Consider the following 24,230-nt stretch of genomic DNA (forward strand, 5'->3'; position numbering starts at 1 on the left):
TGATGTCCGCACATCCTCGCACTGATCCGAGGCCTTGTCTGGACCTCGGCACTCGTCTGCTCACCTTCCCTTACTGAGGAACACAACATGCACTCCTACATTCAAGTATTTAGTGCTAATCAACCATGCACTGACCGAGCAGACAGACATATTGATTTCAGACGCTCATTAAGGAAAATCTTAATGACATGGCAATTAAAGTGCTCCACTATGTGAATTACACCTGTGATTAAATACTGTGGGAATCTGGTGTAGTAGAAAATCAGCCAAAGTGTGCATACAATCAGGAAGTACGAGTAGATGAATTCATGTAGTTCGCTTGTTCATCTTAAGCTCCTCTGCAGGCTGGGTCTGTAAAATATACTGAAAACAGAAGTTTTAAAGAGAGATTTTGAAGCAAAACCAAAAATACACAAATTAAATCAAAGAAAGTAAAAATGTACAACTTTAGTCTTTATTTCTTTAAAATAAGATAAAGGCAATTTTGTTATCAATAATACAAATAGAAAATATGTATCAGAACACAGAAGAATATACAGGACAGAGCACGACACTGACAGCTTAGAGAATTATATATGGTTCAAACAGACAAAGATCCTTGGCATGTTATAGAAAACAGAAGAAAAAAGTGGGCTGATCAATGAAAACCTAGATTTGTTCGAAATAATCAAGGGAAAAGGACAGAAATGTCTCCTGTACTGTCAAAGCAGGCAGCTTGGCAGCAGCACGCCTGCTCTCTTTCCAGTTTCAGCCGAAATACGACCAGACATTCTCCAATAAATACTGTAAGACACTATGATGGACCCCAAGGCAGGAAAGGCATGTGTGTGAGTGTGTGTGAGTGTGTGTGCGAGTGTCTGTTTGTATGCGTAATGAATACATGGACATCAACTGATGGCAAAACATTCACATTTTCTCTCGTGCATAAATACTTGTTCATCTTAAATCACACTTAAGATATTTCTGTTAATTCCTGGGAATTTAAAGACATGTCAAGGACCTGACATTCATATTTAATGTGACATGAACATATAACAGTTAAAGCAAAACACACGGCTTGTGAGAAAAGATTAACATATGATGTGCTATTTGATAACCGTTCTTGTTTTAACTGTGTATGTGTGTGTGTGTATGGGGGGGGGGGGTGACAGCTAAATGACGCTACATCAGACAGACTGGTCTGTGTGTGTGCTGCTCTGCCCTTTAACAACATGCTTTATTGATGACAAATGATGGAGTGCAATAACGAATATCACGTCACGTGTGCGCAGAAACAAAAAACACTGTGCTTCTGTTGTGGTATGAATTCTTATAAGCACTGCTAAAAATATCAAATGTTTACTTTTCTAAAGTGGACACAATTAACATATCACTGACTAAGGCAATTCTGACTAAAACATGGTGAGCATCTGTTTATTTGGCAGTTACCGAACTTTTGGCACCACAAGTAAAAACCACAAAGGTTAAGATCAGGAAGCAGGTAAAAAAAAAAACAAACAAACAAAAAAAACAAGCTGTAGGCACAATATGAAGAACCAAAGTTCTCTTCACTCTCTTTGTCAGTGATAGTGACAGAATAGTGTTTAACTGACATGAACTGTCCATTCACAGCCACCGAAAATGACTGGAAAAAGTCTCTCTGGCAGGCCTTTAAGTTGCTGTCCCACCTGTGCGATGGGGGCTGGAGTGGAGGGCTGAAGTGGTGGGAAGGTTGTCAGTGAAAGTTTCGTAGCAAATGAAACACACCCACTCGAGGTCAGCTGTGACAGGGCAGCTGGCATCTACATCTCATGAGTGACGAGGTGACGCTCTGGGATACCGTTAGCATGAGCCACCGCTGTGTTGTTCTCATTGAGGCATCTCACACGATACATTTCATAGTGGATGCTGCTGGTGATGTCCTTAATGTTTTGCATATGGGTCCTGAAACAAAAACACATATACACAAACATAAAAACCCAGTAGAAGAGAATGATAAGCCTGCACACTTTACAATAACATTTTATGTCCCACTCCATCCAAATGTGGTCACTTGGATGGTTTAGCTCCACTGTGCACAGTGATGCATGTGCAGCAGGCTGCACAAAAAGACAATTTAAAACAAAGACATTCTGATATGGAGACAAAATCACTCACCTAATGAGGAGATCTCGTAAATAGGCAAACTCACAGTGAGCTATGTTCTCAACTAAAGGAAAGAGAAAGGATCAAACGTTGGTTACAACAGGCAGCAGTAGATGGAACTGGCAAAAAAAGACCCAGACACAAACAACTTGTGAGCTTTGTGAGTGAGTTTCCTGAACAGTCCACTAGGAGGAGCTAGTGACCTCAGTGTGAAATCCCAGACACACACACAGACATAGGTAGGTACTGTACATCATCTCAACACTCTGATGCCCTCGTCTGCTGCAGATGTCTGTTAGCAACATCATCTACTTGCATTCTTCTGAACAGATAAGACTAACTAAAAAAATTCCTGCCAGATGCGTGCGTGTGTGTGTGTGTGTGTGTGTGTGTGTGTCTGCGCCGCTGTGTCTGCAGGAAATGAAAGTTCCTTTATGAGACACTTGTCTGGGGGGATGGCACCTCCTGCCTGGAGTGAATAACATAATTAAATATTGAAAGACAAATAAGAATGATGTTAACAACACTATAGTGGTACACTATTGGCCAACTGATAACCCTCAACAGGTACTGTATACTATAAGCCAAAAACAACAACAAACAAATTCGACAGTGCAGGTGGAGTGAAGTGCTACCAATATGGCGATGGCCAGATTTGAGCTTCAAAATCACTCTTCAGAAAACCAATAGGTGACATCAGGTCACCTAGGTGGGCTGGTCCAGTTTTTATACACAGTCAGTGTTGCCAGCTGGTTTCCAATAAATGGTCATGTCAGTCGGTAAAAGGCTTCTGTGAAGGATGCTCTCGTGCATCCTCACTCGTCACTGCTCGCTGCTCAGAGCAGAAATAAGAGCTTTGGGATGTCCTTCAAGATGGAGGACTGGGATGACTTCCAGTTCGAGCAATAACTAAGGAGTGAGGAGCAATAAAAAAAGGGAATTGGGATTTACCCAGTGTCTGCTGCAAGCCAGAACAGCTGCATGGTGCACGAAACCAGTCAGACCATTGAATGGAGCATTGTTTTATTGGCTGACTCACTGAGAACATTATCTTTGGCCTTTCTCTGGTTAGTTATGTGCATACTGATAGATTCTGGAAAGTGCATCTGAGAACAAATGAAAAAGGGAAAATGAAGACTGAAATGGGAGGGAGAGTTGTACCTTCAATGGTTCCCCACTTGGTCTTCCTCCCCAGCAGCCTCCTGCCATTGACCTGGTACTCCTGGTCACTGCCCACCACAGCAAATGGGATCATCTCCTGCTCAAAGGTCAACAGACAGTGAAGCCTGAAACCAAGTATATTAGGAATGACACTGGATAGATTCAGAATGACAGTGCTTACAGACAAGCATGTTTGTGCCTAAATAAGGATGACTGAAACAGTTCCTGGCACAAATGTTACACATGTATTAGAGCCAGTGCTTTGAGATGATTCCCTCACCCTGATCTTCTCATTGATCATTCTGTCCTCTGCATCCTCATCAAATTCCTTCTGAGGGTACACATCAATCCCGTTGGCTCGCAGCTCTTCCCTGATCTGGCGAGAGCATGTTCAAACATACACAGAAAGAACAAATCTTTAACACATAACAGCTCTGAAATGATACAAACTAAGGCCTTTAATCACAGGAGTAAACAGGCAGATGTGCTGGATGTAATCTCAGGAAACATCAAACAAATGTACGTACACCTGCACAGTGCACACACTGTATTACAGAGGGCTAATCTGCGTACTAACTGACTTCAAAAGTTTGGGCTTTGGTCTAATCTCTGTTTGCATACAAACAAAACAGAAATCAGTGACAAGAGGGATGCCAATCCATAAACCTGTGCACACACCAAGTTTGCCATGCACACAGAGACACAAACCAGGGGGAGTTTAACCTCCTTACTCCTAATGAGTAGAAACCCTGAGATCTGTATCTCAAACATGAAAAAAAGCAATAATGAAGAAGGAAGAGAGAGGATGGTTGTAGATTAACTGAGGGATTTCACGATTAAAGATTGCAGAATTTATATAAAAAAACAAAAAAAAACAAAAAACAAAAGACAGATGTTACCTTCTTTTGTAAGAAGTCCCTCTCCTCCAGGGTGAGTGTATCAGCCTTGGCAATGACTGGGACAATGTTGACCACTTTACTGAGGCGTCTCATGAATTCTACATCAAGAGGTCGCAGACTGAGAAGGAAAGAGGAAACATAAGAGAGCTGGAGGGACACCGGGGTAAATCAGACATTAAATGTAAAAACACAAGTAAAACTGTAACATAAAAGTCTTCCACCAGAGGGCAGATGTTACTAACAAAACATATTTTACAGTTTGCCTCTATGACCTAATCATTCTTGATGAGGTAGAAAGGAGTTGTGGTCAGTTTGAGACACTCTGGCCTTTCCCGCGGTTTGATGAAAGCATCTGTATGTGGTCAGAGCAGTGGATTCTGGCCTGGCTCACAACAAAGACTAGCCATAGTCAACATGGAGTCCTGTGCACTCATGCAAGAGCACACTCAGAAGACGACAGTGCAGAAATGATTGCACCCATTTACTCCTGGTCTCTCGCGTTTTAAGGCAAAGCAGCTGCTGGCTGGGCCATGTGACATCTGCAGTGTTGGATCAACATGCTAGATGGGGCACAGAGACCGGGGCCATTTCCCACCAGCCTGAGTAAAAGACAGGTCATGAGACAAAAATTAATAGTGGCGCTCTGTGATCGACTGTCTCTCTCTGTGTGTGTGTGTGTGTGTGTTCAAACGAGATAATCCTCAGCTGCTTTCAACATTTTTCCCAAGACCGGCCACTGCACTTGTCTAGAGTTACACAAATGCAAAAGCTATAAAATGCACCGTCATCTATCACTTAATGGACACATGAGACTGTGTGCACCCTCTCCCAAATTTCTTCTGCTTCTCTGAACAGTGCAGTGGAGACCCACAGAGTACGGAGGGAGGGGGAGGGCTGTTTCTGCATGAACCAACAGAGTGCGGAGGGAGGGGGAGGGCTGTTTCTGCAGTTCGATCAGAGCCAGATGTGTGCGTCTGTAAGACATCCAGGGAGAGAAACATGGGACACTGGTCTGCTCGAGGGCCTGGAGAGAGCAGGCTATCTTTCCAGTGTGTGTCTGGAGGGTGGACTGGTGTGCTGGGACATGTTGCATCGTGCTGAACGGAAATGTGCATGTACAATGTGTGTGTTTAATGAGGGGTGAAAAAGCAGAGATGTACCATTGTGCTTCACATTGAAAAGCTTCCGAATAAACAAAGACAGCCTGCAGCAATACACTATACAATCTGTCAACACCCGGTTACTGCCAGTGATAAGTTCCAGTTGTTGTTATTAGATTATATTGTCTCCTGAGTAAAGCAAGGACAAGTCAGCCTTCATTATTAAATGGCCTGACTGTGCTGGGCATGAAGCGCCAAGTCTCCCCTCTCCTGCATCCGGACACTGACCTCTCACCGTCACAACATGCAGTCAAACCTGGACAAGACCGAGCTGTGAGCAAGTGAGAGAGCAACTAGAGTAATACAGTTAAAAATCACTGATAAAGATGCCTTTGGAGGACCAGATGAGGCACCGTCTGGTTTTGGGGTGCTTATTAGGATTTGGCCGAAGTGCTTTTCAAAGACATTCCACATGGCATTTTGCTGGCCTTTCCTGTGAGGAAGGTAGCTTGTAAACCACAGACACATGAACTGAGATGGACGTCTGCACTCCCTCTTTACAAAGACTCCAAAAAACATAATTGTAATTTGAATTTCACAGTTCTGGATATTGAAATGTATTTTGCATATTCATACTGCTACTAATTTCAGTTTAATTGGAGATTCTACTGTAACAACTGTCACTTGAAATGCAGCAACCAATAGTTTAAATCTGGCATGAACTGGTGTATAAATGTAATGTTCTGTCTTGATATACTGTACATCATGATATTATGAGGAAATTAGTCTCACAATTACATTGGCTAAAGCATGGAACATGTTAAAATGCATCAGATCAGGTCATCTTATGAATGAGGTGTAATTAGAAAACCTGCACAGAGGTCACGCCCCTGTGGGCCCCTCCCCTCCTGGTCAGAACTATAGTTAGTCCAGACATTTTGAAAGGAAACGACCTGAGCTATGAGCACAGAGCTGAAGATGAATGAGCAAACTCCAGCTCCAAGACAGCAACATTCTTTAAGACAGCACCGTGTCAACCTCCTCGAAGAGTCTGGCCAGTGAACCCAGACTCTGCTGCAACAGCAGACTTGCTCCACATGCTGTTGTTGCCTAGCAACCCGCAATAACTCGCAATGCGGGGCCCACCTTGGTCCGCTCAAGCTTCTTCTGAGCAGTGACTGCAATTTAGTGGTGCGACCAGGATTTTACAGGTCCTGGTAGGTAGATTTCGTTGCCAGCTGTCCCCTATTTCCTGTCTTGAAGCTAAGCTAGCCATCGGCTTAATAAAGAACATTCTCACCCAAGAGCAGCAAAAAGCAACACTGATGTCATTTTAGGTTTGAGAATACTCGGCCTTTCTTAGCTATATTCTGTCGTTTTTTTTCAGGTACACCAAATCTACTTGTAACCATGTCTGATTGTGCTTTTATGTGTCCTTACCAGTGTCCGGTTGGGGGGATGAAGTATATGCAGCAGTGGACTCTGGAGTCTGGGATCCTTTTCTTCCTGTTGATGTTGATCTCCTCCTGCAGGTATGCCTCATACTGGTCATTAATGAACTTCATGATGGGCTGCCAGCTAGACCACGTCAGGGGTGAAAGGAGAGGGACGGATAAAAGATGAAATTAGGAAGCCAAGTGAAGGGGAGAGGGAGGGTAAAATAAGACAACAGGACAGTAGAGGGGGCGGGGGGGACATTTGGTTAGACACCATTTAATCTCACTGTTCACATAGTTAAGGCAGTGATAGAACTGTAGTGTACCAGTTTTCATTGTTGATCTGGTCTCCAAAGCCTGGTGTGTCAATGACAGTCAGCTTCATTCTCACACCCTTCTCCTCGATATCTGGACAGAAACACAAGCTCAGTCAGTGCCGGCACACTGTATAGTGCAACAGCAAAAATACCACGTGAACTTTAAATGTATTCAGAAAATGAGGAGATATTTTGTAATACATTTTCAAAAGTACTACTGTAATTACAAGAAAATCTGAACTAAAAAAAAAACAAGTTAAAGATGCAAAAGGAAATGTTTGGAGTAACTAGACAGCAGCATATAACAACCATGGCTGACATAGGGAAACATGTAAAGACAGAAGAAAGAGAGTATGAGATGTAAAACAGCCAAAAAGAGGGAACACAAAAGAAATGGGGGCTCAAGAGTGCCATACCATGACTGATTGACTTTATTTCAATTGTTTTGGGGATCTTCTCCTGGGCTGTAGCCAGCACTGACTTACGGCTGACCTTAGACTTGAACAGCGTGTTCATCAGAGTAGACTTTCCCAGGCCACTCTGTCCTATAAGCAAAAACACAGACAGGGAGACTGTGAGGAACAGACACACCTTCAAACAAACAAACAAAAAAAAAATCCATTGCGCCTGCTTGCACAGTAGGTACCTAGTCTCTACACAGTAACGCTGGTGTCATAATAAACCAAAACAAGGTTCAATGGTTGTTTTCCATGACAGTTTAAAACTCAGGACAAGTCCAAGCTGTCAGGCTGAAGCAGTGACAAACTGCAGGCGTCTGTCTGCACAAACACTGCCAGAAAAGACACATGACTACAACCCAAACACACAACCAAAAAGAGCCTGGGTCCAGGGTTTTCTGTGCATTGAGTGAACAGAACTTCATCTCTCTACACTGATGTGAGCCAGTACAGTCAAATACTAAATACTATCTTTAATATAATAACTTTTTAATACTCTGGGTGACACCAAGTCAAAGACATTATAAAATAATTTAAGTAGTGAACTCAGTAATCATTATTTAAAAAGCACTTTTATAAACAGTTAAAGTACGTAACAGTAATTTTTTCAATAAAACGATATATACAATAAAACCAAATGTGTATAAAACCATCAGATTTAACAAGAAACAAGAGTTTATATTAGGACCCTTTATAAGATCAAGTTTTATTCTTGCTTTAATTAGATAATTTACCATTTGCAGATACACACATTCCAAATAGACCATCACATTAGCAGTTTTCTTCTTGTAAAACATGACATTACAGTGTGATACCGCTCTCCATCTGCTCATCGGATATACTGAGGGCACCTTTATCAAAGAGGGTGATGAACCAGTGAGGCGCCCATCTCTGGGACATTAACAACTGTCTAAATGTTTTTATGGATGGGACTATCTGAGACCCCTGTACGCCATGCTAACCTCACCATGGGTTAATTAAGGAGGAGGAGTGGGAGGGGGCCCACTGGCCAGTGAACATTCCTGGTTCAACTTCAGGCTACCTCAATGTCGAGGTCACTGATTTACGGAGACGCTCTCAAACAGAAGCAGATGGATCCATACAGTAAATACTGAAAGACAACAGCAGCAGATTTCTCTGGATGAAATCTAGACTTCAGCTAGAAGTTTAAGTAGTAATCACTACATGCCAGACTTGGATTTTATCTGCTATAATGCTTTGGCAGAACTGATGCCCCCATTTTTAGTGTCCATCATTTCTGTGAACAGCTGCACTTCCCCAAGTGTTTTGGTCCAGCATTCTTTCACTAGTCATCATCACAACAGCAGCATGCTGCCAAAACCTGAGGCTCGCCCACAGTATGTGGCCATAGGGGTGCAGATGTCGTTTAAAACGGTCACAAGACAAAATCAACAGCTAAGAAAAACAGGCTAACAATCTTTATAATACTGCTGAAGAAGAAGAACAAAATGAAAATCAAATGATCACCCAACAGTGACAATATTTTCTCTACACCATCAAGTTCACGTGCGTCTTAGAAATCAGATGCAGACAGCCTTACCCCTCTTTTTTCTTTTGCACCATATCCCACCCAATAAAAACAGGTTAAAGTGACTCTACGTGTCCTGAGGCCACCACTTCACTGTTCGTCATCATGCAAAATCTCTGTAACACCCCCTTGACCATAAAAATATGAACCCTTTCATCAAGTAAAAAAAAAAAGCCATTTCCTGCACTGGCCGAATATCATTTCACTTGAATACAGAAAAAAAAACCCCCACATGGAAACAGAGTTTGTTCTGTTTTGTTTTGTTTATCACTACCTTCAAAACTCTGTCACAACCCTAAGGCTTAAGAAAGCTTTTATGTTAGAGGATGAAACACAAACCGACGTCATCCAGAGGAGACACAGTCGGGACAAACAGGACACGTTACAACAGCTGGTTGTGCTCATTCTGAGATAAATACACTAACATATTCTATACATGATGACAATGATCAGAGAATGAGAGACAAACTCTTCATGATTAAAAACACACAAATACAGTGTACAGTGTGTTATCATGCATGCAGCCTAGTGATGCCATGAGCAAAACTCACAGTGCATAAGCATTTGTATTCATCAAACTATCAAATGTTCAGAGGTGAAACCCATAATAATTGAGCTGTACTCACCCACAACCATAATGTTGAGCTCAAAACCCTGCTTCATGGCCTTCCTTCTCATCTGCTCCAGAATGGCATCGATGCCCACGTAACTGAAGTCCACCACGGCGCCCCCGGCCTTCTCCCCATACAGGCCGCCCACAGCCGGGGACGCCAGAGCATCAGGCACCACCACCTCAGACATGGCACTGCTGCTGTAGCTGGAAATCGCCTCTGGCCCTGATTTGGCAGAGAACGAGAGACACAACTCAGCTTCAACCTTAAGGTTTAGGACTGTAATACTCTGTATTGTTTGGAACTCTCTGCCATCCCCACAACCTTTTATAACTATTGCAACTGTTGTTTTTAAGTGTGCTTTATAAATACACTGACATTAACAAGGTCTGAGGGACGTTACTGAGGTTTACTATGTGACGATTAAGGGTATGACCATAATGGAGGTGGAGAGAAGTAACAGTACAACAAGGGGAAAAAAAAAAAATTCTAAAACTTCATCATAAACTACTGTAGTGGTAGAATATTAATAAACTATTGGTGAGATTTGCTCTTTGAGCTTTATACACTACTTCTTAATCCATGGAAATCACTATACATGTTAAAAACCCTGACAAACTAGTTAATCAGTGCTTTAGATACACATGCTGATGAAATACTCATTGTTTAGTCTGCTTTATAATAAGAGCATATAAAACCACCCAGTGACTTTGAAACAGAGGTGATGGCTGGTCTCATGTCAACACAGACTCAACCACACTAATGTTCAAGTACTTTGCACTTGGCACTGCAGCTTGTTTTGACAATGATTAACCTAATGTCCTTTCACAGATTGCTGAAAAATAAATATTCAATGTGTAATATGTTCACTAAGGTCTGAGCACCCAGAGAGTGGCTGCAGTGCTGCTGAACAATGTAGGTGAATTTACAGTGTTTGGATGTACGGTGGTTCAATAGCTGCTATCCCTCACAAGGCCTCCCTGGCTTTGCTCTCCACAGTGCACGGTTACTCACCCATTGATGGGAGAGTGGAAAAAAGAGAGAGAGTGAAACATGATACTCACCAGGTTAGCCTGGCTCACACACACGCACACACACACAACAAACACAAAGTACATGCTTGAGTTTGCACATTTAAACACAGCGGTCACACACACAGCCTTTTCCCCTTTTGATCACATAGCTGAATTGTACAAATACACGTCAAGCACACACACACACACACACACACACACACACACAGGCTACCGTCAGCACAGAATGGCTGCCAAGAATTTCACAGCTATTGGATTCCAGCTCTGGCACAAGTCTTACTCCTCAACACTGGCCTGCCACATGGAGAAAGAGTCCAGACAAGTGGCCAGTTCATTTGTATGCCTGTGGAACTTAAAGCAACAGGGAACAGCATCACTGCTCTGCACATGTAAAGCTGGCACTGGGTTGATTAATGAAGAAAAACACTTCTGTGGAAACACCACCTGTTCACATTCAGCATTGAGCCTTAGTTTTATAATGTGCTCCATTGTGTTTGTGCGTACATGTGTCACAGAGACCCACCCACAGCTCTCCTTGCCTCCTTCTCCACTTCCCCATCCTGTTCCAGCACTCAATCAGCACCTTACTGGGACTCGCTGCCCTCCACCTCTTCTCTGCACCACCTACATTCCCATACCTCAGCTCTGCTCCTGTACGTTGCTCTCGACCTCGCCCTTTCCTGCCTCCACACATCGATTCTCTCCTGTTATCAATTTCCCTTTACACTAGTCTCTTTGTCTCTCTATTGTCTCTCCCCTTCTATCTTCTTCCTCCTGTTCATCTGGCTTTTACCTTCAATGTTACATCTGTCATTTGTCCAAACTCCTTGCTTTTGGTGACCTTTATCTCACCTTGCACAGCCCTCATTATTTTATCCTCTGCTCATGTTGATCCGACGCCGTCTCTAATCTGTGTGCTGTAAACAGAGATGCTGACCAGGGGCTAGCAACACCTTCATGGGCACGGCTGCAACAGCTGAGCCTCACCTGAGGCACGAAACCAGCAGCGCAACATAGAAATAAAACCAATGACGTTAACAGACACCTGAGACTTAGTCTTAGCTTCAGTGTTCTTAAATCCAACAGCAGCTACTGTACTTCAGCAAAACAATTAAAATAACCATCAGCCTTCTTCTGTTTACAACAAGAGATAATCTGACACACTGAATGGTCACAATGTCAGAGACATCTTTAAGAACTGAACCAGGAAGAGGAAAAATAAACATTTAATGGCTTTAATTTCTCAGCTGTCGGGATTTTTTTTGATTCTGAAGAGACTATTGTTGGATTTTGGACAAATAAACAGTTGAAGACATCACCCTGGACTTTTACAGACAGTGACTAACTGAGAAGATAATCAGCAATTACTTCTTTTTGCAGCACTACATCCTATTGATACCAGCAAAATCCAAAACAAGCAATAATGAATTTCACTTGTTTACCTAATCAGTGACAAAATACATGGTGAAGCTTGCGCCTGAGTGTTTAATCTTCGGTCACTATTCCAATTTGAAAGCTTTGCGTACAAACAAATGTATCTGATATGAGGTCCTGTCCTTGGATGCAGAGTACCAAGAAAAACGGTGCCCACATCTATTATATTTACAAGGTGTCTGTTCTGTTTAGCAAACAGTGAACACAGTAATATCCTAAATACTAAAGGCACCAAAAGAGGGTGGATGGGACAGGAGAGAGAACAAGCAGTAGAGTTGTCTGTGTATCCTGCAACCTAACTAGCAGGTTTCCCAGACAAACAGCAACACCCTTCAGAGCATTGCCCACGGTCCTTCATGAATGCACTCCACAAAGTATTGTTGAACACTATAAACCGCTTGGCAAATGCACAAAAAGAAATGCCCAGGCCACTGCTGTGGGAAACCCTGCTCTACCCAGCAGTGAAACTACATCCATTTCATTAAAGGCAATAAACCGTTTCAGAGCTGCCTCAACTATTTCAATACTACAGATGCCACAATGTCGCACTGTTCATATAAGAATGTGAGTGAAGAAAACTATCAAGGCTGCTTTGAAACTGAATAAAACCAGACCGGTGAAGGACTCCAGCTTACATTTGGATACACGGGCCGTTTATCAGACAGAGGTATTTGTGTACCTTCAGCTGATGCCCTGCCAAAGTGCTGCAGAACGATAATAGCTCCTAGCCGGTAAACGCAGGTGTCAGGAGACAGCTGGTCAGAGCACTATCCTAAAAATGTTAAGACTTTGGACCTCCACATGAAAAATGTCTCACCTGGTAGCTTACCAGTTGGCGGACATTACCCCAGCCTCACCAAACGCAGACAGACTGAAAAATGTCAGGTTCATGCCGCATCATGTACAATACACCGCACACATCAGGTATTTCAATACATTATAAATAAAAATGATGTAGTTATGGTGTAAAATGTGTCAATGAGCCTCTCTCAGCTGCAAGTCAAGTGATCTGGCTCCATCTTTCAAAAACAATCATGTTAAGTATATTAAAACACCTGCCACATCTGAAATGACCAGCAGCGTCCTTCTGACGCGCCGTCTTAAACTTCCATTTCAGATCCCCACAGATAAGTGAATTAACTGCAACATTTAAGATATCTGAACCACTAAAAGTATAATATCAACCACGGTGGGCCCCACAGCATTTGCAGATTTTGTGGTCCTGTCTTGTAGAGAGGCCTGGTGCTTACATGATTTAAGAAAGTGGTCTTTGATCAAATTCCCACCGTGGGATCCAACATGTAAGGAAAAGAGTGACGAGTGTTAATAACTTTCTGTGGGCACCATAAAATGATTTGGGTTAAGTCACCTCACAGTGACCGATGCCTCAATAACATACAACACCATGGATTTAAAAGTTAACAACTCTGTTTTCTAAAATGTTTACCCCCCTGTCAGATCCAGTTACGGGACGCCACGGATAATGTATTTTGTCAGTTGGTAAAAGAGCAAAAATAACTCTAAAAATTTGAAAGCAGAGAATGACTCGTTGGGCTTGATCCTGTTTTCAATTATGCAGACTAAGGAATTTTTTTTCTTGCTTCCAAAAGTATCAGGTTGCTTTGCCTTTTGTAAATGTGGCAGGCTCCAATACCACAAAACATTTTGAAGAGGAGAAACAAGAGCAGGGAGGAGAAAGAAATGTTGAGTCAAAGTAAGAGGAAAAGATTTTGTCACAAAAAGCTGGAAGATAAAGAGGAGAAACAAGGGAAGAGGACCACTGAGGTAGGAGAGGTAGGACAGATAAGGTCAGGAAAAGGAGGACAGACTACAGAACAGAGGAGGAGGGAAGGGAAAGGCGAAAAAACTTTGTGGCGTAGTTTGTGATTTATTCCACTTTTGGGCCTGGGGCATTCCTCAGTAACTACACACAGGCCTCCACACAAGGATGTAACTGCAGTTGAAACGAGCTAAACATGTCACTGGTCATTGCAAGGTATTTTTATAAGGCACCAAAACCATGAACTATGAAGAAGTGTGACAGTGTTGTCTGTGTTTAGTGGCAATGCGGTCAGAACCACTAAGCCATGCTTTTAGCGGTCCAGGGTGTTGATCCTGACAGCGTGGCGAGCAGGTCAGAGGCTGTGTTCCCAGTTTAGGTTTGAAAAGTGTTGTGCTGAGGTTATGACAAACCCATGGGTTTGACCCTACGAACTGACTGACTTGTTACATAAGAGAAGAACCCAGAAAAAGAGGGAAGAGGGAAAGTGGACCTAGTACAGTATCTAGTTCCTCAAAACTGTGATTCTGCCAATTCTTTTGCTTTATTTTGACACTTGTAGGACTGCATCATACAGTATGTACAAAGTATTTTCCACCATTTTAATGAGCTTTGATATTCTTTGTAATGTTGTCTTCAATTTGCTCCTTGGCATATTTGACTAACTTATACCAGTACAGCACACCGGAGCTAAGGGGTTGTGCTCTGCTAGAAAGAAAACCACACTCAAAATCTGGCTAATAGAAGTGAACCACAATGTTGCAAAGGGACCATGGGAACTGTAGTTTTTTCCAATGCAAAATAAATAAAAAGTTAATTAACCTTGTTAAAACCACAAAAGGTTTCAGTAGTAAGAGCTGTAGCGGTTGGTGTCTTAGAATATGAAAATAAATAAATCCAGGGGAACGAGCTTGAGTTTTCTTACAGTGACTGGTGACAAAGTGCTAAATGAGAGATTGCACCGAAGCTAGTGGAACAGAGGCTAACTGGATGTGACGACATGACTTCGGCTCTCTGTTCAAGTTAATGTAATGTAATGTGAATTAATGTAATGGATCAGCTAGACGAGGTTCTCCACATTTTAACAGTGTGATATACATAGATACTGAATTAAGTCTTCGTGTTACTGTGATAGTTTTGCATTCCACTTTGCCCTAATTACACGGTATTCAGACTGCAAATGGTAAACATGAATTACAGTTTCTAGGTATAAACTTCCACAGCAATACTTGTGAGCTAGACAATACAACTAGAATATAAAGTACCGTAGGTACTCATTGTATGACAAAGTAATCTTAAAGCAGACCTTAAACAAGAGGCAGCCTGAGCACAACACATGTTTAAGTTAAGTCATTCCACCACTTGTTGGGAGAAACATGTCAAACACACATCAGTGGACTAAACCACTACATGAGACATTTCCTCTTGTCTAAAATCTTTTTATGGCCCCTCTCTTAAAACATTTGCTGTTCTGTATTTACATTCCCAGCAGGATAAAGCATTGCAGTTGAATCTAATTTACTTTGACGCCGACTTCTTCTGAAGTGTTTGGGCCACTGCAAATCTTATTCACCGTTATAAAATCCAAAAAATGTTTCTTTTTAGACTCGAGTTTGACAGGTGATTTCATACAAGTGGAAGATATGGTGCAAACAACTGAGAAAGTAGTGTACACAGAATAAAGTGTGTGTGCCTACTCAATTATTTTGAAATGGGGTTCCATGCCCTCAAGCACAGAATTAGATACCTCAGACCGCAACAGGCCGAGGGGAGGGACATAAACATGTATGTACACACAGTTTTCCCACCCTCTGAGAGAATCTCTTAATAAAAGGGGGAAATTGGAGTGGTGGCAGTGAAAAACTGTCTGTTGTGTTATTAAAGTCGGAGTGTGTGTGCAGCAAGACCCAGTTCCCAGAGTCCTCATTATTCAGCTCTCCGGAGAAACATGCCCTTTTTCTCCTTCAGGGCTCAACTTGCTTATCATGTCACCTGGCTTTAAACAATGTGTGTGTGTGTGTTTGTGTGCATGCATCCTACAGTAAGTTACATATGCGTATGCTTTCTACTTATTACATGTTAGTTGTATGTCTTGTGTACTTCACACAGTATGTGAAGTTTGTACGGATTCTCACTAAACTACTGGTAGTTTGAGTCTCTATGGCCCAAGTTGTATCTGTGCCAGTGAAAGCAGCTTCAGTAGCTAGTGTTACTTTGCAGAATGTTGAGAAATGTTTGCAAAATGCAGCAGTGACAGTAGAAACCCAGGGGAATGCGCTCGGTCTCCATACTGCGGTGGCACACAAGACAACGGTTGTCTTTCGAGGTGCTTTAATGGCCTCTGACACCAAGCAACTCACAAGAAAAAAGGTCTTTTCCACAGTTTCATCCATATATTAAGACATGACAAAAACTAAGTGAGTCAGGAAGTTGTTCATTTTCTGAGGCTTTTTGCAAAGAATAGTGAGTTAGCTAGCAATAATCAGCTGGCTGCTCATTGACAGAGGCTGTTAAAGTCATTAGCCGAGCTGTGGTACTGAGCCAGTGTAGTTCTCTATCTTAGCGCGTGGGTCAAAGTGTATCAGTGAAATGGTTGGCTGTTGGTGAGTGTGGGTCCACGGGGCCAGGGGGCTCGGGAATCTGATCTGTCCTCACACATACCTCAGGGACAACAGTCAGAAGAAGTCAAACTTGTATACAACAAGATGTTCACATAGAAAACCAACAACAAACCACCTCCCACAACAACGGTTTAATATGGATGAACACTTGGACACTAATCCTCTAGAAATATTTCCACCTGGCACAACAGAGTAGCAAAACACAGACTATAGTTTGACAGCAGTGGAAGAGGTACTCTGATTCTTTAAGTACAAATAGCAAGTAGCAGTTACGTACAAAACTATATGCATCAAAATATACTTGAAGTACCCAAAGTAAAAGTAGACGCATTATTATATACATCACGCTACTGTTGTATAATATGTAGATGGAACTAGTTTTAACTACCCTACATGCTGTTTTGATAATCTGCTGTTTTCAGTTTTACTATTAGGCTGTAAGTTTAAAGGACTTTACTGCCAGGAATCTTGAGAATTTTCCACCCAGGATCAACAAGGTCTTATGATTACATGGCATTTTGTTTTACTAATCTGACTCTGACAAGTTAATTTACCAAAATAGAGTAAAAAAATACAGTATGTCACTGAATGTAGTGAAGAATTAAGTAGCAGAAAATGGAAATACTCAAATATAAATATATCAAGACTGTGCTTAAGTGCAGTACTTGAATAAAAGTACTCAGTTACTTTCCACCTCTGTATTTTGGGAAGGCTAAAAGGCCCAGTGATCTTATCCATACTGCATCTACCACAGACATCTGTTTGACTTGACCCAAAAGGTGCCATGTCTTCAGGTCACGAGAAGGCAACTTTCTCCAGAGTAGAGACAGAAAGGTTTGAGGTCTCCAGACCAAAAATAAAATGTTTCATTGTATCGTGTGACTGCGCACATATGCATCATTCAGTCAACAACAACCAGCAGAAGTCCTTACGTCCTTGGACACACTCTACAATCCGTTTGTGTGTGTGAGTGCATGCATGATCTAAGACCTGTGGCCTTGTCTTCTCCAGGCCTCAGGAGCAGTATTTATGGCTGACCTACATACAAAAACCAAGAGTACACAATGAGTACTCTTGGGGGGGGACATTTTACCTAAAGGTCTTGGGACAACTGAATTAAAAGAATGTTTCCAAAGTCTGTAGGCGACATGTTTTACAAGTAGAGTCAAAACTAAGTCACAACTTCCAGTGCCTCACATTTTACAACCCTCTTCCATGATGAGCACAAAATGCATATGCACATCTGCACCAAGCTGCCAAAACCTTATCAATTTCACATGACAGGCCTCCGGTTGCATTCATAAAATAGTTTGCATTTCAAAGTAATGATTCTGAATTCCACAACAGATACTTAATCTTACCACGCTGACTTATTGGCTGACTCGCAACATACACAGACACACAAGATACTGAAGGTACAGTTAACGATGACCTTTTCCGTGCACCGTCAAACACTGGTGAAAGATCGCTGTCTGTTCTCGCCTGGCAATGCTCAGGAGGCCACAACAGAGCTCCTTTCAACAGCTCTCTGTGGGTAAAATTGTGTGTGTGCATGCTGAGGCAAAACAGAGGCGGCTGACTCTCTGAAAAGGTGAAGGGTGGCTGTTGTTTTCCCACTGGTTTGATCATGTCAGAGAGCCTTATACTTCCCCAGGTCAGGCTTTATTCCAACTGGTGCCACATCAGCCAGTTAGAGCTCACACAACCTTATTCTCACTGCTCAAACAGAAGGAAAGGGCTCATCAGAAAAGCTGAGACAACAAATAAACTGAAAGAATAAACAAAAAAGAAAACACCTTTTAGTTTTGGTCAGAATTTAATATTTTTGCATTTCCCAGTGCAAGAGAATGAAGCCTACTGTTCAATGCCCACCATTAGCTAAGGCCTCTGCTACTGTAAAGCAGAACCCTTTACTAATCATGTGTGGAGCCAAACTCTCACTTTGTTGCATCCACACACATTTCTGAGTGTTTGCCATGTGATGCGGTAATAAATCATTATCAGAAACAGCGGAACACATCCAGCGTGAGGACAGTAAGAGGAGTGATGAAACAAATTAGATTTTAAACAGAGTAGCAGCCAAAGCATGATGCAACATCCCATTGTGTACATATACAAGTGTGTGTGTGTGTGAGAGAGAGAGAGAGAGAGAGAGAGAGACGCAAACAAACAGATAAAAAAAGGCTCCAACAACATTTAGGTGATGAAATGCAACATGAACAATAGTAATTACAAACAGATACAAATTTACACCTGAACTAACCAAGCCAACATATTAGCACAGCCACCATGTGAATTAAACCTGATGCTGAAATGCTAAAAACAGCAGCAACACTTAAACAGCTGGACCCCTCAGCCAGGTATGGATGGCATGCAGAGACATTTAGCAAGTTTATCTGAAAACAACAGATGATCAAATATTTTCTGTCTAGAAAAGAAGAGAAAACCCCCCACAAATAGCAAAAACACACACTTCACCGCTATGCTAAACACTCACCGTATGTTAAGTGTGCGTATGAGTTGTCCCCTACCGAAGTGCTGCGCTCCAGTGAGAGGCCAAACTCTGCTGTAGCTCTGGAAGCAGCTTGCCTGACCCTCCCACCCGTGCCTATCATGTGACTCAGCATGCAAGGCAACAAGGCACGCCCACTTCCTCCAGATCCCCCCACAATAAAGATTAAAAAAAAACAACCAAAAAACTAATCTCTATGGACAAAATATCAGCGTTAGAGAACATGTGGGACAGAGGAAAACAGTGTATTTGTCAGAAGCAGAGTTTAAACACTGTGTAAGAGGAAAAGATGAATCACCTTATTGACACCGAGGCTGACAGCAGCCTTCAGGCCAGCTGAATGTCTGTGTCCTAAACTCATGGGACAATTTACAGCCCCGGCCTGACCCAGTTTGGCTCTGCATTCACCACATCCCGCTCCTCTCACACAGACCTGTGACATATCAACTCAAACTGCAGGGATTCCCGTTGATGCTGCATATGTTGATGCAGTAACACTGATTTTAGTTCTCAACATACTGACACACTGCTGCTCAACTTTGCGATGTTGGTGTCCTCCAAGCATAAGGGCTGCACAGGTTTGGAAAGTCTTACTCTATTATGTGACATCTCAAATTCCCAAATCCAAATGACATCTTTAAGGAGGGAAATGCTTCATGTTTCATCTAGTTTTTATGCTGCAGATTGAGCACAGGATATGGAGACATCTGTTCTTTGTCTAAAGGAGAAAACTGACAGCTGAGGTCGGGCTATTGCATAATTTGATGGCAACTAAACTGTGTTGGCTACAGCTAAGAATCCAGCAATGAATCCAATAATGAAAAACAATACTGGTGTCACGTAAAAAAAAAAAAAATTGTATAATTGCTATAAAGCTATTCTCAGTTGCAAAGTCGAGGGAGCAACACTGGCAACCAAAAAAAGAAATATGCCAATTTAACCTTGGAAATACACAAATGAAAAAATGAAAGCTAAAAACTGCATCAACAGTTGCAAATGTCTTAACAGTCAAGAACTGTAGCCTTCATTTATTCTTTAAAAGCTGAGAGCGAACCAGTCACTTTGACTGATTACTGTTCTTATGGCGCTTGTATATTTGTATGATTAAAGAGATGAAGCAGCTGTCTCCAGCCTCACAGGAAGTGTTAATTATACACTAGTGCAGAGGGCTCGAGCGCAACCTTATAGCCACATGAGCAGACACACTCACGGGGCAGCACCTGCATTCCTCAAGGTAAAGTCATGTTCTTGAAGAAGCAAGCAGCAGGCTGGAGAGATGGATTTGGTTCATGTCGTTACACAGACGTTTGCCAAGACAAACCCGAATGCCTGCTGCACTTGGTGTAGACGTGATACCATGTAACCCACCTGAAGTCTTGTCATGGGCCCTAAATTCTGCATTATACCACAGCAAATATAAATTCACAAAATACAAACACACCAACTCAAAAGGTTTTAGAACAAGGTCTTACCAAATAAGGACTTAAAATAAACCCCTGTAGTCTTAATGTGTGGGAAACTGTACATTTTCCTGAAACTAAGGGCCCCCTCTCTTAAATCCTTTTGTTCTTAGCCTTCTCTCTTCTCATCATGCTCTCTCTAAATCACAGGTTTTTACTGGGGAGTTTCAAACAGGAGACACCAGATAAAACTGACAGGAGTTACTAGAGGTCTTAGAAGCTCCTACAGGGAGTTTCCTGCTCTCTGGTTGGGTTTTAAATCACCTCAGCTCCATTTCTGTGTGTTTAGTAGTGCATCCCAGTGGAGTTTCTGAAGGCAATGCAAACCTTTACAAAGCTTTTCTGCACATAATGCGAACATGACAAGACAAGCAAGCCAGTGTATTGAACTGAAAGAGACAAAGACGAAATACTATCTCACATAAACACATGGCAACACAACACATTGGTTGTCTTTTTCCATTCAATGCAAACCAACAATTGAGGGGAGTAAACACAGCCACACCTGTGCACAACCCTGTGGGAAGGATTTTGAGTGAATGCTGTTAAAATGCAGGCTTCTGTCTATTCTGCACGTTGTGTGTGTAGCCCTGCCCTCAAACAGACGTATAGTTATGTACTGTTATTCCTGATTTCCATTTGTAAATAATATATCAAACAAAATCAGGTAACAACCCATTTGTTTCATTTTCAAATTGGACACGAAGTACATGGACCGCCTGACGTCACGATCAGCATCATAACTCTGGTAAAGGAGCACAGAAGCGGCATTTTATCGGCTTTGAGCTTAAAAAAATGGCTTAAACAACAAAAGCAGGATTGAAGAAGGGTCAAAAGGCTGGCAGTTTTACGCAATCTGTGTAAAAGGGGCTATTTGTTTGATTTGACATAACGACATACTCCTTAAATGGGTTGCTGACCTGCTGAGTACATGACCTTTCCAGATTCAAAACAAAAAAAGATCCTCATTTTGAGGAGACGGGGGTTGTAGTGAGAGAGACAGCCAATGACACAGGCTGATGTTTCTGGGCCACGTCGAGCCAAGATGGTGTCATGTATTGGCAGGCAGAGTACAGGGTCGCCTGGCTGACCTCGGACTATGTTCTTTGCTGTTGCCCAAGGTCTTTTATAGCACAGAAACATTGAAGTAGCATGACTCACTGACTTGAGAAATGCTACAAAGTAGAGAGTGTGTTTCTTGCCCTGGATGAACATTTATGCTGAGGCTTCTGATAAATACAAAAAAAAAAAACAGCGACATAAGCTTTGTTATACAGCGTTATTTGTATGATGCTCTTGTGCTAACCATGTGAAAGTTTCGGGTGGTGACCACAAAGTAATTAAACGTTTCCTTTGTGCGTTTTTGGTCCCTTCTGCTTGCCTGGAGGGGAAGGGGGGGGTATGGAGGTGTCACATGGATCCAGTTCTCTAGAGAAAGTCAAAGTACTTGTTTGGATTGGAGGATTTATAGTAAACAGCCAGATGAGCCTTGCTCTTACTTGCTCTCCTCTGCAGCTGCATGTCAGACCCTCACACTGAAACAGACGATTGATCTACTGTTTGGTATGATTCCGAATATAAAATATAATGGGCTTAAAATGCAGCACTGACACAAAGCTTTCACAAGCTCCAGGTCTGATAACCTTCCAGGTGTGTGAGAGAACCATCTGTGTAACAGCTCCTCCTACTGGTTGCTGCTGGGGTTGCAGCGGTGCTGGCAGCTGCACAGGGCTGTTAAACAGAGTTAAACTTTTTTTTTTGCCAATTGTAACACTAACTGTAACCCCCAAAAGCATTGAAGAAAGTACTTTTTCTTTAATACAGAAAGAAGCTTTATCCAATCAGCTGTAATTCCGGGTTACCTGTAACCACCAGCTCAGTTTCATTTACAAGGAAACTGGAACCTAAACCAGTTGTGCCACTCCTCACACAAACACGGAGCTCAGATACCTGACGGCAGTCAACTACCACAGGTGAGCGCTCTCAAGTTTTATATTTACCCTCCTATTCAACATGATTAGTGGGGCATTTAACTTTATTAGTCTTATTAGGATTTTGCTAACTAGAAAATTGCTTTTCACAATTTGTTCAGTTGGACTGGACATTTTGCATGTTGGCAGCCTTTTGTGAACTTTTCTTGCGTTATAATCATCTTTCACATTATATAAATGTATATAAATCCTCACTCACCCCACTTCAGTTCAGTCTTCCTTCAAGCTCGGGTCCTCTACCAGAGGCCTGGGAGCTTGAGGGTCCTGCGCAGTATCTTAGCTGTTTTTAGGACTGCACTCTTCTGGACAGAGATCTCAGATGTTGTTCCTGGGATCTGTTGGAGCCACTCTCACAGTTTGGGGGTCACAGTCCCCAATGTTCCTATTACCATGGTGACCACTTGTGGAAGGTGAAGGCACATCTTTTCTAGCTCTTCTTTCAGCACTTGCTATTTCTCGAGCTTCTCATGTTCCTCCTTCCATGGAGGAGGAGGTTGGGAGCCAAGATCAACGCAGCGAGGAGAAAAGTTAGCCAGCTATCGGAATTGCAGAAAGGTGTGATGAACAAAGGGGTACCTAAGAAGTACAACATACTGTCCATACCTGAGGCCTTAGAGACTGCAAAGGAAAGGCTCACAGCCCTGGCTACCTGGTTGAAGAGGTACACCAGAAAAGTTGAAGCCAGGAGAGTAAACCGAATGTTCTCCACTGAGCCATCCAAGGTGTACTCTCAGTGGCAGGGTAATAACATGAGAGCAGACCCACCAAGGCTGGAGACTGAACAGTTCTGGAAGGGCATATGGGAGAAGGAGGCATCACATAACAATGCCCAGTGGCTGGTGGACCTGAGAGCGGACCACAGCAACCTCCCTGCACAAGACCCAGTAACCATCACAATGGCAGACAATCAAGAGAGGGTCTCAAGTATGAAGAGCTGGACAGCACCAGGCCCTGACATGATACACGCCTACTGGTTAAAGAAGCTAACTCCACTCCATGAGCACCTGGTGGGACAAATGAACCAGCTACTAATGGATGGAACCCACCCTGAGTGGTTAACTGAAGGCCAGACAGTCCTGATCCTGAAGGACCCTCAGAAGAGAGCAGTACCATCCAACTACTGCCCAATAACCTGCATCTGCACAATATGGAAGCTCCTGTCGAGCCGCACCCAGAAAGTAATTGGTAGTAACACCAAAAGAGCAAAACACCAGCTACTGGTTGATAAAGCAGTCACTTGACACTGCAAGACCAGACACACAGGCACAGCTAAGATACTGCGCAGGACCCTCAAGCTCACAGGCCTCTGATAAAGGACTTGAGCTGGAAGGAAGGAAGGAAGACTGCCCCGAAGTGGGGCGAGTGGGGATTTTTTTTTTTAATTATTATTATTTTTTTATATACAGTATGTGTGTACAGTGGTGTGAAAAAGTGTTTGCCCCCTTACTGATTTCTTATCTTTTTGCATGTTTGTCACACTGTAATGTTTCAGATCGTCAAACAAATTTATATATTAGTCAAAGATAACACAAGTAAACACATCATGCAGTTTTTAAATGAAGGTTTTTATTATTAAGGGAAAGCAAAATCCAAAACTATATGGCCCTGTGTGAATAAGTGTTTGCCCCCCCTGTCAAAACATAACTTACCTCTGGTTTATCGCACCTCAGTTCAATTTCTCTAGCCACACCCATGCCCGATTACTGCCACACCTGTTCGCAATCAAGAAATCACTTAAATAGG

At 42.4% G+C, this 24,230-nt stretch overlaps 1 protein-coding gene across 1 annotated transcript in view; it reads right to left on the reverse strand.

Moving 5' to 3' along the window:
• Positions 1-1,317: 1,317 nt before the first annotated feature.
• LOC109969461 (neuronal-specific septin-3-like) overlaps positions 1,318-24,230 on the reverse strand; it is a 61,746-nt gene continuing 38,833 nt past the window's right edge. Inside the window, exons 3-11 of the mRNA XM_020616363.1 lie at positions 9,671-9,880; positions 7,454-7,582; positions 7,047-7,128; positions 6,725-6,862; positions 4,185-4,302; positions 3,566-3,661; positions 3,286-3,382; positions 2,137-2,188; positions 1,318-1,923 (exon numbers count right to left, since the gene is read on the reverse strand). Of these exons, the coding sequence (XP_020472019.1) occupies positions 1,782-1,923; positions 2,137-2,188; positions 3,286-3,382; positions 3,566-3,661; positions 4,185-4,302; positions 6,725-6,862; positions 7,047-7,128; positions 7,454-7,582; positions 9,671-9,880 (1,064 nt within the window). The 3' untranslated portion in view covers positions 1,318-1,781. The remainder of the gene's footprint in view (positions 1,924-2,136; positions 2,189-3,285; positions 3,383-3,565; positions 3,662-4,184; positions 4,303-6,724; positions 6,863-7,046; positions 7,129-7,453; positions 7,583-9,670; positions 9,881-24,230) is intronic.

This window comes from Monopterus albus, unplaced genomic scaffold (genome assembly GCF_001952655.1).
Source record: "Monopterus albus unplaced genomic scaffold, M_albus_1.0 scaffold174.1, whole genome shotgun sequence".
NCBI classification, from domain to species: domain Eukaryota; kingdom Metazoa; phylum Chordata; class Actinopteri; order Synbranchiformes; family Synbranchidae; genus Monopterus; species Monopterus albus.